We start from the raw sequence: 13,011 nt of genomic DNA on the forward strand, positions 1-13,011 counted from the left end.
CTGCCATGGCCCCTTCTCTCCTTCCTGTTATTTTGTAGAAATCTTGAAATGATATGTGGAAACAATTATTACAGAAACATGTGCACACCAAAAAAAGGGGGGGTACAAACCCAGAGGCTCAGCTATGATAGTATAGAATACACAGTACTTACAACTTTAGTCATGAAGAACGAGCCACACTAGTCACCCAATACTCTGCTGTATGTAATATATGTATTCTGGAAAAATCTCTAGAGGTGACTTGGAAAAGTGATAATGACCTACATTTGACGTACAACCTTAAAGCCACCAGTCCTCTTTAAAGTCTGCTTTTTACAAGTCTTTTGTCTCTTGATGTAAATGTGTGCTGTTCTGGGCTGCAGGTACATCCTTCTGTTCTACTGACCCATTTTCCTCTTCTTTGGCTTCCAATTCTTTGTCCTCCTGCACCAAGGTCTTGTTCTGTTTCCTTAAAATGAGGAGCACAAGCACACACGGGATGTAGGACACGGCGCGGAGGGCGGAGGGCACACCCAGGTACAGCTGCCTGGAATGCAATTTGGACAGCATCAGTAAAGAGCAGCCATAGAGCACCGTATCCAGAAGTTCTCATGCTCCAGAAGTTCTCCCAAGGAGAATCAAGTTGCCTCCATGCACTGATGGAGCTTAGTTTCATTGGCCTTCTTGGTAACCTAAGGCTTGTTTGCATGTTACGCTGAACACAAATACACACTTCTATGTGTGTGCCAGTGTTTGTGTGAAACTGTGTGTTATGTATTTGTTATACATACACCTTTACCAAAGGTGTCATGGACTTTGAAGACACTCGAACTCAGAACGCAAGGGAGAAACATGCTAAGAGGAAGGCACGCTTGGCAAATCCACACCGTAATCAACTCCTGCCCGGGAACCAATGTCCCCAATGTGGAAGGACGTGTGGGTCCAGAATTGGCCTCCACAGCCACTTACGAACTCATTGTTAAAACCGTGTTCATGGAAGACAATCTTACTCGGCTACGAGTGATCGCCAAAGAAGAAGATACATACACCACTTAGTGGCTGTGGCAGCTTCAAAGCCATTTCCACTTGGAAAGAAAGCCAATGACAAGAAACTGTCCCTAATTAAAACTCACAATAAAAGTATGTCATCAAAACATCCACAATTAAAATTTGCCAAAAATGAAAGGAGAAGCCCATTATAACAGGCAGAAGCAGGGGTGGGGATGCTCAACTGACCACCTGGCAGGTGATTTGCTGCTGCTTACTGGGCGAAGGAGAAAGAAGGGCAAGGGGGCAGTGAGGTTAGTGCAGTGCAAACACACCTTCTGAGCCAATCGGGAGCTTTTGTTGGGGCGTATCCACCACACCACTCTCCCTGCTGTCTCACCCTTCCCAGGAAGCAGCAGCAACTCACCAGCTCAACAACTGAAGCACTTAAAGCAGCAACAAGAGATTCAAGTCAAGAGATCATGGGAATGCTTATCTAAACAGATGTATCTTCATGAGCCGGTGGAATGCCAATGCTGATGGAGCCTTTCTTATTTCAGAAAAGGACTTCATTCCATGCCACTGGTGCCACCAGAGAACTTGTTGATTTGTTACAACTCTCTTGCGGAAGCACTCTCACTGGGAAATTCCAGACAAACCCCCTCCCACATCCAAAGCATATATGAGGGTGCTGCAGGATTGTGTGTACTAGCCACACCTCCATTTCTGTGGCTCCCATTGACCACGCCCACCCACAGCCATGCATTTAGCAATCATCATAAGAAAATCATTGGTCCCCTGGAAGAGCACTATGTGTGTACATCGGAATGAACGTAGTATGCCTTCTCACAGTTGCCAAATACAGTTGTGAGAGGACAGTGGTGTTGATAGGGAAAGTGACAGGAGGCAGGGCTGCCTGCACACTCTTCAGATGTGCTTTTAATACAAAAAGAGGTAAATCTGAAACACCCTTCCAGTCTAGAGCTAAAGGAGAAAAATCCCCTATGTGGCACCCAGAATGAGTGGGAAACATATTGAAAGAAAACCTTGGGGATTCATATTCCAAATCCTTGCCATTCTGGCATTTTACAGCTATAGAGGGGCTTTTGGAAGCCTGAAAAGTGAAGTGGGCAAGGCTGTTTTGGTGGTATGGTGTGCAGAAAGGGAGTGGGCAGGAAAAGGGTCAAAGACCTCTCCTCTCCCTGCTTGTTCTGAACTCCAGATTCCTTTATATCCCCAAAAGGCACCATACCAAAGAATGATTAGGTATCTTCCAAGGCTTTGGAGTAGACCTAGTCAATGCAGTGCCTGTACAGCTCCCATTAGACCTAGAATGGTCAAAGATTTGGGTGTTGCAGTCCATCAAAATCTGGGCAGGGCCACAGGCTTCCCCCCCCCTCCATTCATTCATTTACTCAGCCTGATATGTGATGCTGCAGAATAAACTGGACTGAACCCAGAGGCATCAGCTGCATCCATTTGCAGCTGTGTCCCTCCAGATGTTGTTGGAGGCAATTCCAGCCAGCATGGCCACAGGTCGGGGTGATGGGAGATGAAAGCGCAGCAACACCTAGAGCAGGCTTCCTCAACCTCGGCCCTCCAGATGTTTTGAGACTACAGTTCCCATCATCCCTGACCACAGGTCCTGCTAGGTAGGGATGCTGGGAGTTGTAGGCCAAAAACATCTGGAGGACCAAGGTTGAGGAAGCCTGACCTAGAGGCTACTGTGTAGTCTGCCCTCCCAGCTGCTCTACAATATTCTAGAGATAGCACAAAGCAAGAGAGACAGGGATCTGCCAGCGATACCTGTATGTGTCAGAATCGTACATCCGACAGGCTCCTTCACCACCGCAGCTCTTGGTTCCCCATTTCAAACAGGTAGTGTCAATCATCGCTCCAAAATAAATAGGTGATGGGATTCCAGCTACATGGAATATGACATGAAGACAAGAAGGGTCATTTGGGGGGCTTTTGTAAACACTACACTGTTACAATGGGAGTGGGGGGTTTTTTTGGGGGGGTCACACCCAGGCCTGTGATTCTACACCAAGGAGGTTTACAATCTAGCAGAAGAGGCCACTGAACTGGTCAGACAAGTTTCTTTGAAAAACAATGGCCCACGTTGGCCAGCTGAGTACTGCCATTTACATGTCCAAAGAGGTTGCCCTGTTGCCATGGAAACAAAGGAGTGGTGCTGCTCCCACTTCACCTGGCTGACTGCCATGCCATGCTAGTATGGAGAACAACAAGCCAAGCAGGGCTGCATGTGTCTGTGAGTTTTGGCTGATGCTGGAAGCTGGAGACACAGAGACACGTCTTGCTCTGTGCTGGCCGTAAAGCTATGGCAAGATCCGTTGAAATGTTTATGCTGTGAGCCCCTCCATCCTATGCCTAAACTGTATATATGTGTAAATAGAACCATATACAGTAAGACCACAATTTAAGCACATTTAACTTGTGTGCATTCAGCTTTATGAGCTTAGCAAAAAGAAAAAAAAGAAAAGAAATTCAAAAGGGGCAGAAAGGGGATGGGCATCCGGGGGGGGGGGAGTTTGGCCGTTCCACCTGCTATTGCACCCAGTGTGTTTTGACCAAATGCAATTTTGGCTTTAGGCGTGGTCCCTGGAATTTAACCTATGCATAATTTGCCGGCTTTGTTGTTGTTGTTGTTTAGTTGTTTAGTCGTGTCCGACTCTTCATGACCCCATGGACCAGAGCAAGCCAGGCACTCCTGTCTTCCACTGCCTCCCACAGTTTGGCCAAACTCATGCTGGTAGCTTCGAGAACACTGTCCAACCATCTCGTCCTCTGTCGTCCCCTTCTCCTTGTGCCCTCCATCTTTCCCAACATCAGGGTCTTTTCCAGGGACTCTTCTCTTCTCATGAGGTGGCCAAAGTATTGGAGCCTCAGCTTCAGGATCTGTCCTTCCAGTGAGCACTCAGGGCTGATTTCCTTCAGAATGGAGAGGTTTGATCTTCTTGCAGTCCATGCGACTCTCAAGAGTCTCCTCCAGCACCAGAATTCAAAAGCATCAATTCTTCGGCGATCAGCCTTCTTTATGGTCCAGCTCTCACTTCCATACATCATTACTGGGAAAACCATAGCTTTAACTATACAGACCTTTGTTGGCAAGGTGATGTCTCTGCTTTTTAAGATGCTGTCTAGGTTTATGAAGTGATCCATTTGTCGGCTTACCATATCCTAAAATCCATCTATCCTGAGAGCTGTAGTTTGAAAGACTACTGAAAATTGTTAGTAGGCCCATATTTGCCTCTCAGAGGTATAATTCCCAGAGTTCCCTGGGAAGAGGAATTGACTGCTCAAACACTCTGGGAATTGTAGTTCTGTGTGGAGAACAGGGGTCTCATAACAACTCTCAGTACCCTTAACAAACTACAGCTCCCAGAATTCTTTTGGGGTAGCTATGGTTGTTTAAAGTGATGTAATAATGCTGTGGCCACCTCATGAGAAGAGAAGACTCCCTGGAAAAGACCCTGATGTTGGGAAAGATGGAGAGCACAAGGAGAAGGGGACGACAGAGGACGAGATGGTTGGACAGTGTTCTCAAAGCTACCAGCATGAGTTTGACCAAACTGCGGGAGGCAATGGAAGACAGGAGTGCCTGGCGTGCTCTGGTCCATGGGGTCACGAAGAGTCGGACACGACTAAACGACTAAACAACAACAATAATGCTGTAAATGTATGTTTTGGATGTGCCTGCTCTTCTTTTTGAAAGTAACCAGCACCTTACCAAAAACTCTTTCTGCCAGGGAGTGGAGACCCACACCAAATGACTTCTCCTCGGGTTTTAGGGACCTGGAGAAGAAGAGAATTTTCCATGAAGCCAGTAAATGAGAAAAGGTGCTATGCATCACATTGCTGTTGAACTGCAGCGTTAAATAATTAACTCTTAGGCTCCATTAATCGTATGTGAGCAAGGGGCACATTTTGCAGCCCAAAGATTCATCCTTTCCAGCTGCAAACTGATGCTGCAGTCCTATGGCATCATATGAAATTACAATAACATGAGAACTATATGTCAGAGTGGCCTCAGGGAGGGTTGGCAGCATCTGAATGCAACCCTCAACTGAATCTAGTTTCCTACTCCTGCCCAACTGCTTTTATTTTAATTTTTAGTTTATTTGCCATATGGTCACAGGGTGGTTCACATAATAAAATACAGGGAAAATCATGAAAATAATAATAATAAGAAGAAGAGTTTGGATTTGATATCTCACTACCCTAAGGAGTCTCAAAGCGGCTAACATTCTCCTTTCCCTTCCTCCCCCACAACAAACACTCTGTGAGGTGAGTGGGGCTGAGAGACTTCAAAGAAGTGTGACTGGCCCAAGGTCACCCAGCAGCTGCATGCGGAGGAGCAGGGAATCGAACCCGGCTCACCAGATTACGAGTTCACTGCTCTTAACCACTACACCACACTGGCTAAACCAAACAGCATAACAATAACCTCCCCATCTCACAGACACATTTAAAAGGCTGTAGGATATAAATCAGCCAAAGGCGTGAGGAACGTTTTCGTCTGGCTCCTAAAAATATACAATGAAGGCGCCAGGTGGACCTCCCTGGGGAGAGCATCCCACTTCAGAAGCCACTACAGAAAAGGCCCTGTTCTCGTGTTGCCACCTTCAGACCTCTCATGGAGGAGGCACACAAAGAAAGGCCTCAGAGGATGAACGGAAAGTTTGGGACGGTTTATATGGGGAGAGCTTGGGAGCTGTTTCGGCACAGTGTGATCCCACGCTCCAAAGGGCACGTGTATTAATAACGTGACCACACTTCAGGGCATCTGTGTGGCTGTTTCCCACAGACAAGGTACTTCAACCTGGACTTCAGCTTTTGCTCCTCATTGTCACACAGAAAATCCTCGTCTTTTGCACAGAGCATTATTCGCCAAAACCGAAGGCGGGCAGAAAGATCGTTTTACTAAGCTGACCAAATCTGCTATGAAATATAAACTTTGACACTCTGAGGAGGAGACAAATGCGCCGTTCTGAGTCAAATGGGACTTGCCTGTCTCCCAAGACTTATATATCCTGCTATTCCCACCTCCCTTCAGTTAGTACCTTATGAGGACCATGTAACCCGGCATGGCTCCGAAGGAATAAATTAAACAACAGACTAAGGATAAAATCAAGAAGTAATGCAGCATTGTGCCACAGTTCTCTCTGATGCACTGGCCCAGGACCGCTGTGTCATTTCCGAAGGCTGAAATGCAGGAGCAGTTTCTAAATACCTGCCAAAACATAAGACGAAATCAGTTAAGGAAGAGGGTGGGCAGCCTGTGGCCTTTTGGTCACATGCTTGACCTCTGTAAGTGATCTATTGAATAGGGCAACTGGGCCCCTGAAGGACCAGGTGTGCAGCCTGGGAGTCATTTTGGACTCACAGCTGTCCATGGAGGTGCAGGTTAACTCTGTGTCCAGGGCAGCTGTCTACCAGCTCCATCTGGTATGCAGGCTGAGACCCTACCTGCCCATGGACTGTCTTGCCAGAGTGGTGCATGCTCTGCTTATCTCCCGCTTGGACTACTGCAATGTGCTCCACGTGGGACTACCTTTGAAGGTGATCCGGAAACTACAACTAATCCAGAATGCGGCAACTAGTCTGGTGACAGGGAGCGGCCGCCAAGACCACATAACACCAGTCCTGAAAGACCTAGTCCTGAAAGCTCCCAGTATGTTTCTGGGCACAATTCAAAGTGTTGGTGCCGACCTCTAAAGCCCTAAACAGCTTCAGTCCAGTATACCTGAAGGAGCGTCTCCACCCCCATCGTTCAACCCAGACATTGAGGTCCAGTGCTAAGGGCCTTCTGGTGGTTCTCTCACTGCGAGAAGTGAGGTTACAGGGAACCAGGCAGAGGGCCTTCTTGGTAGCAGCGCCCACCCTGTGGAATGCCTTCCCGCCAGATGTCAAAGAAATAAACAACTATCTGACTTTTAGAAGACAGCTGAAGGCAGCCCTGTTTAGGGAAGCTTTTTAATATTTGATGAATTATTGTATTTTAATATTTTGCTGAAAGCCACCCAGAGTGGCTGGAGAAACCCAGCCAGATGGGCGGGCTATAAATAATAAATTATTGTTATTGTTATTGTTATCTTCCTTGCCTAAACAGCCCATTGGGGGAAAAGTGGGTGTGGATGGAGATGACGAGAAGGTGGTATCAGAAAGAGAGAGGGAGAGAGAGAGATGGGGGACAGTTTTGTGCTGCCTGGAACACCTGCCTTACCGTATTTTTCCCAGTTCCGTTTGAGATGTCACATCCTGCAAGACATGCTGAAATGTACGCTATGCCGTTTTCTCCACAAACAGGGTCCCACACCTTAGTGGAGCAGCCACAATGGCGGTTGCAGTCCGCGTACAAGTTTGTTTCCATGTAGGAGACTTGTTCGAGCCTGAAAAATACCCAGAAAGGTGTGCAAAGAGCCTGCGAACAATGAGAAAAATGAATAAACAAAACCAGAGCCCCCTCTTCGAGATGGAGAACTCGGCGGCCACCCAGCACAAAAGGAGTTTATTTGTAGATTGTCTGAAGTTGCGTACACACCATACATTTAAAGTATGTGGTTTCCCCACCCCACCCCCCAAAGAATCCTGGGAACTGTAGTTTTCTGCCACAGAGTTACAGTTCCCAGCACCTTTTCACAGACTACAGTTGCCAGGATTCTTTGGGCAAAGTTTATGCAGATAAAATTATGCATAGCATGGGGAAAGGTGGATAGAGAAGGATTTTTTCTCCCTCTCTCATAACCCTAGAATTCGGTGACATCCGATGAGGTCAAATGTTGGAAGTTTCAGGACAGATAAAAGAAAGTGCTCTTTCACACATAGCACATACCGTATGTTTTGCTCCATAAGACGCACCTTTTTTCCTCTTAAAATCTAAGGGGAAATGTCTGTGTGTCTTATGGAGCGAATGTGTGGCCCCTGGGGCTGGGGGGGGGGACCTGGGCTTCCCCCGCCAGCCCCGACAAGCTCCTGAACAACTCTGGGGTAGCCTGCAAAGCCTCTGCTGGGCAGTGGGGGGGGCTTCATCCCGCTGCCCTGGGGAGGCTTCACGCGGCTTTTGCGGGAGGTGGGAGAAGGGACAGAGCAAGGCACTCTCACTTCCCCCACCTCCCGCAAAAGCCCCCAAGAGCCGCGCTCCCTTTTAAGAGCTGCACGGAGTGTGTGTGTGGCTCTTGGAGGCCATCACTGACAGGCTGCCCTTCTCCCTCCTCGGGGAAATGCCTGCAAGCGCCACACACACACAACTCATGAAAGGGGGCGCTGAGCAGATCTTGGGATGCATACAGGCTCTGCTCAGCGCTCCCTTTAAATATTTTTTTTCTTGAATCCCCCCCCCAAAAAAAAAGCAGGTGCACCTTATGGTCAGGTGCGCCTTAAGGAGCGAAAAATACGGTAGTTAAACTCTCCCACCAACCTAGATGCCTTTAAAAGAGTATTAGATAAACTCATGGAGGAGACGGCTATTGATGGCTACTGGGAATGATAGCTATGCTCACTGCCTCTACAGTCAGAGGCAGCAACATTTCTAGATACCAGTTGCTGGAAGCCACCAGAGGGGAGTGTGCTATTGCGCTTGAATCCTATTTGCAGGCTTTGTACAGCGATCTGGTTAGCCACTGTGAGAACAGATGCTGGCCTTGTTGCTGATCTAACAGGCTATTCTTACTTTCTTATGTTTTTTATCCCTGTCATCTCCAAGTAGGGCTGGGAGAGATGCCTGAATCTGACTCATTTCTTTTTTTGATGGAGTTACAAGCTTGGTGGATCAGGGGGATGCTGTGGACCTAGTGTATCTTGATTTCAGCAAGACTTTTGACCAAGTCCCCCATGATATTCTTGCAAGGAAGCTGACGAAATGTGGATTGAATGAGGTAACGGCTTCGGCCCAGTATACCTGAAGGAGCATCTCCACCTCCATCGTTCAGCCTGGACACTGAGGCCCAGCTCTGAGAGCCTTCTGGCAGGTCCCTCATTGTGAGAAGTGAGGTTACAGGGAACCAGGCAGAGGGCCTTCTCGGTGGTGGCGCCCGTCCTGTGGAATGCCCTCCCATCAGATGTTAAGGAAATAAACAGCTATCTGACTTTTAGAAGGCATCTGAAGGCAGCCCTGTTTATGGAAGTTTTTAATGTTTGATGTTTTATCGTGTTTTTAATATTCTGTTGGGAACAACCCAGAGAGGTGGGGTATAAATAAATTATTATTATTATTATTATTATTATTATTATTATTATTAGACAAGTGGCATACCACAGAGTTCTGTCCTTGCCCCATTGTTGTTCAAACTCTTTATTAATGACTTGGATGAAGGAATTGAGAGGATTTCCATCAAATTTGCAGTTGACACCAAACTGGGAGAGGTAGCTAATGTCACAAAAGACAGAATCAGGATCCAAGATGAACTTAACCGATTGGGGTTCTGGGCCCAAACCAGCAAAATTAATTTCAACAGGGATGAATGCAAGGTTCCGCCAAAATCCCTGTCTTTATGCAATCTAATCAGCACCACGCAACAGGGTGAAATCAGGCTTAGGTAAGAGCAAGAACATACCCTTCGTAGGACATGGTTAAGCCAGCAACCTTAGCATTCTTGCAGACCATGAAAAAAGCAGAGAAGTAGATTAGATACTCCGCTATAGAACTCCAAAAACCAATGTGGGCAGCTTTATAGGTGCTTATCTTGAATTTCTTCATCATGAGGCCACCAAAGAAATAACCAGCACATATAATTGGTAAATTGTAAACACCTAGAGAAAAAACACAAAACAGCAGGTTGAGGCCTTGTCCACGAGTGTTTTAAGGACAACAAACCTACCTTCAAGGTGTGCCCCCTCCAGTTCATGTGTGCTCATGGTTGTAGGACTCATCAAAGACGGTATAAGTGTAATATTAAATAAATAAAGTTTATAATCAGCCCTTCATTCAAAATAAACATTTTTTTTTATTATTCATTCTCTCTCTCTCTCTCTCTCTCTCTCTCTCTCTCTCTCTCTCACACACACACACACACACATTCAAAATAAACATTTATTATTATTATTCTCTCTCTCTCTCTCTCTCTCTCTCTCTCTCTCTCTCTCTCTCTCTCTCACACACACACACACACACATTTTACCTATGAAAAAGATGGCATCTGCCGCAGATATCCCATACTGCTGTTCCATATATTTTGGCATAAATGTAATCATCCCAATCCAAGCGCTGAACTGGATCACAGTGATCAAAAGAAAAAGCATGTAAACTGGATTGTAAGCCAGACTTTTCAAGTAGGGGATGAAATCTAGAAACGAAAGAACCAGAACAGTTAGTCTCAGTTGCATTATTATTATTGGTACTACTACTAGTAGTAGTAACATTATTTCACTGCTTTTTACACTGAAGCGTCTCAAAGAAACTTACAAATTAAGGAATAACAAGAGACATTTGAATGTTTTCGTCCGGTGTCTAAAGGCGGACAGTGATGGGGCCAGCTGTGCTTGCCTGGGGAGAAAATTCCATAAGCAGGGAGCCACCACCGCAAAGACCCCTCCTCCCATGAGCCGCTGTCCACACCAACCTTGGCAGGGGCAAACAGAGAAGGCCCTGTGGCAATTATTTTACCCACAATGGAGGACTGGGCTCTTTGAAATACATTTTAGGTTTCTATATGCACGTACCCAGATGCTAGCTCTGTTGAAGCTGTTTACAAAAGATGCTGGTGGAATTTTTCTATGGGCAATCTTAATTATGGACATTTATATATTAATGTTATAATGGGATTGTTTTATTGTGCATTTTAATTATGGTGTGTTTTTAATAACATTTAAATATATATATATAATAAAACTATACAGTGGTACCTCCGGTTGCAAACGGGATTCATTTTGGAGGTCTGGCCGCATCCTGAGGAATTTGCAACCAGAGGACTGCTTCTGCGCATGCACGCAGCGCAGTTTAGCGCCTCTGCACATGCATGCGAGGCGAAACCCGGAAAAATACTTCTGGGTTTGCTGCGTTTGCATCCCGAAGTTTATGTATCTAGAGGGATACATAAGGGGAGGTACGACAGTACAGTGGTACCGCTGGATGCGAACAGGATCCGTTCCAGAGCCCCGTTCGCATCCTGAAGCAAACGCAACCCGTGTCCGCATGTCTGTGCATGCATGGGTCACAATTTGCTGCTTCCGCGCATGCTTGTGATGTCATTTTGAGCGCATGCGCATGCGCAAGTGGTGAAACCTGGAAGTAACGCACTCCGTTACTTCCAGATCGCTGCGGAGCATAACCTGAAAATGTTCAAGCTGAAGCACATTTAACCTGAGGTATGACTGTATTACAAAACATTGGCGGGGAAAGGGGTTTTAAAGAAATCTGTTCACCTTTAGCAATTTCTCGAATTGTTGTGCTGGCATGAGCTGCATTTCCTGCTGGTAGCAAAGTTTTGTTGCCCTTTGTGTTTAACTCGGCACTGTTTTCCTCTCCTTCCTTTGGAAGGGTCTTGGGCAGGAAGCAGAAAGGGATGGCGACGATGAAGCTCACGGCCGCACAGATCAAGACCCCCAGCCACCAGGCCCCGACCCAGCGAGCATCAAGGAGGCTCAAAGTCACATCCTCTGGAGAGAGAGATTAATGGAGAGGACTGTATTAGTAGCACCAAGGTAGCCATCATTCTCAGTGGTAGATTCTCCCCTTCTTGCTTGTTTGATTGCAATAAGCAGGGTTACTTTTGAATGTGAACACGGCTTTTCTGGAAAGAAATAAAAGGATGCCTTTATAAACACTTGTTAAAGGTAAAGGGAACCCTGACCATTAGGTCCAGTCATGGCCGGCTCTGGGGTTGCGGCACTCATCTCGCTTTATTGGCCGAGAGAGCTGGCGTACAGCTTCCGGGTCATGTGGCCAGCATTACTAAGCTGCTTCTGGCGAACCAGAGCAGCGCACGGAAATGGCATTTACCTTCCCCCCAGAGCGGTACCTATTTATCTACTTGCACTTTGACGTGCTTTCGAACTGCTAGGTTGGCAGGAGCAGGGACTGAGCAACGGGAGCTCACTCCGTCGTGGGGATTCGAACCGCCGACCTTCTGATCGGCAAGTCCTAGGCTCTGTGGTTTAACCCATAGTGCCAGCTGTCATGGATGCTTTAGCTGAGATTCCTGCATTGCAGGGGGTTGGACTAGATCAGGGGTCAGCAAACTTTTTCAGCAGGGGGCCGGTCCACTGTCCCTCAGACCTTGTGGGGAGCCAGACTATATTTTGAAGAAAAAAAATCAATGAATTCCTATGCCCCCACAAATAACCCAGAGATGCACTTTAAATAAAAGGACACATTCTACTCATGTAAAAACACCAGGCAGGCCTTATGGGTTTTGACCATTTCCATTGCATTACCTGGGTCTACAAAACCAACATCGACATACAGCTTGGCACAATAGGAGCCTATCAGTAGACCAAACAGAGGGCCCAAGACAGTTGCTATCTGCAGGCAGCCTAGCAGCAGAGGGAGAGGCAAAAGAATATAAAAAAACAAGTTATTGTCATATTTCACGCAGCTTCTTGTCCAACATTTGCTTGGCTTCCTGTCCTCAACCTCTCATGGACTGCTTTTTAAAATAGCAATGCAGGATCTCACCAGCACTGAAACATAAAATAGACCTCCATGCAACATCATCATCTGTATTAAAAGTGAACTCATTATCCTTACATAGTCAAAAGAGAGGGGGCACAAAATGGAGGCAACTGCAGGCTTGGAGGAACCCAAAGGTTAGAAGTGCAAAAGCAATCTTAAGGGGGGGACCCGAAAGTTTGTCTGTGTTATGTACTGAGTTGAATAGGATCCAAAATGCAGCAGTCTGATTGGTCCTAGAACAATAGGATTCAGAATGCAGCAGTCTGATTGGCCCTAGAACAATAGGATTCAGAATGCAGCAGTCTGATTGGTCCTAGAACAATAGGATCCAGAATGCAGCAGTCTGATTGGTCCTAGAACAATAGGATCCAGAATGCAGCAGTCTGATTGGTCCTAGAACAATAGGATTCAGA

The 13,011-nt window shown here is 46.5% G+C and overlaps 1 protein-coding gene across 6 annotated transcripts in view; it reads right to left on the reverse strand.

The window, feature by feature from the left end:
* Window positions 1-199: 199 nt before the first annotated feature.
* Window positions 200-13,011, reverse strand: part of SLCO1A2 (solute carrier organic anion transporter family member 1A2) — a 34,679-nt gene continuing 21,867 nt past the window's right edge. For all 6 annotated transcript variants that reach the window (XM_081926976.1, XM_081926975.1, XM_081926974.1 and 3 more), the window contains 9 exons: window positions 12,361-12,459; window positions 11,350-11,583; window positions 10,107-10,271; window positions 9,543-9,738; window positions 7,214-7,379; window positions 6,051-6,220; window positions 4,718-4,782; window positions 2,773-2,890; window positions 200-526 (listed from right to left, as the gene is read on the reverse strand). In XM_081926976.1, the coding sequence (XP_081783102.1) occupies window positions 313-526; window positions 2,773-2,890; window positions 4,718-4,782; window positions 6,051-6,220; window positions 7,214-7,379; window positions 9,543-9,738; window positions 10,107-10,271; window positions 11,350-11,583; window positions 12,361-12,459 (1,427 nt within the window). In that variant the 3' untranslated portion in view covers window positions 200-312. The remainder of the gene's footprint in view (window positions 527-2,772; window positions 2,891-4,717; window positions 4,783-6,050; window positions 6,221-7,213; window positions 7,380-9,542; window positions 9,739-10,106; window positions 10,272-11,349; window positions 11,584-12,360; window positions 12,460-13,011) is intronic.

Source organism: Podarcis melisellensis, assembly GCF_964234715.1.
Source record: "Podarcis melisellensis genome assembly, chromosome: 10".
NCBI classification, from domain to species: domain Eukaryota; kingdom Metazoa; phylum Chordata; class Lepidosauria; order Squamata; family Lacertidae; genus Podarcis; species Podarcis melisellensis.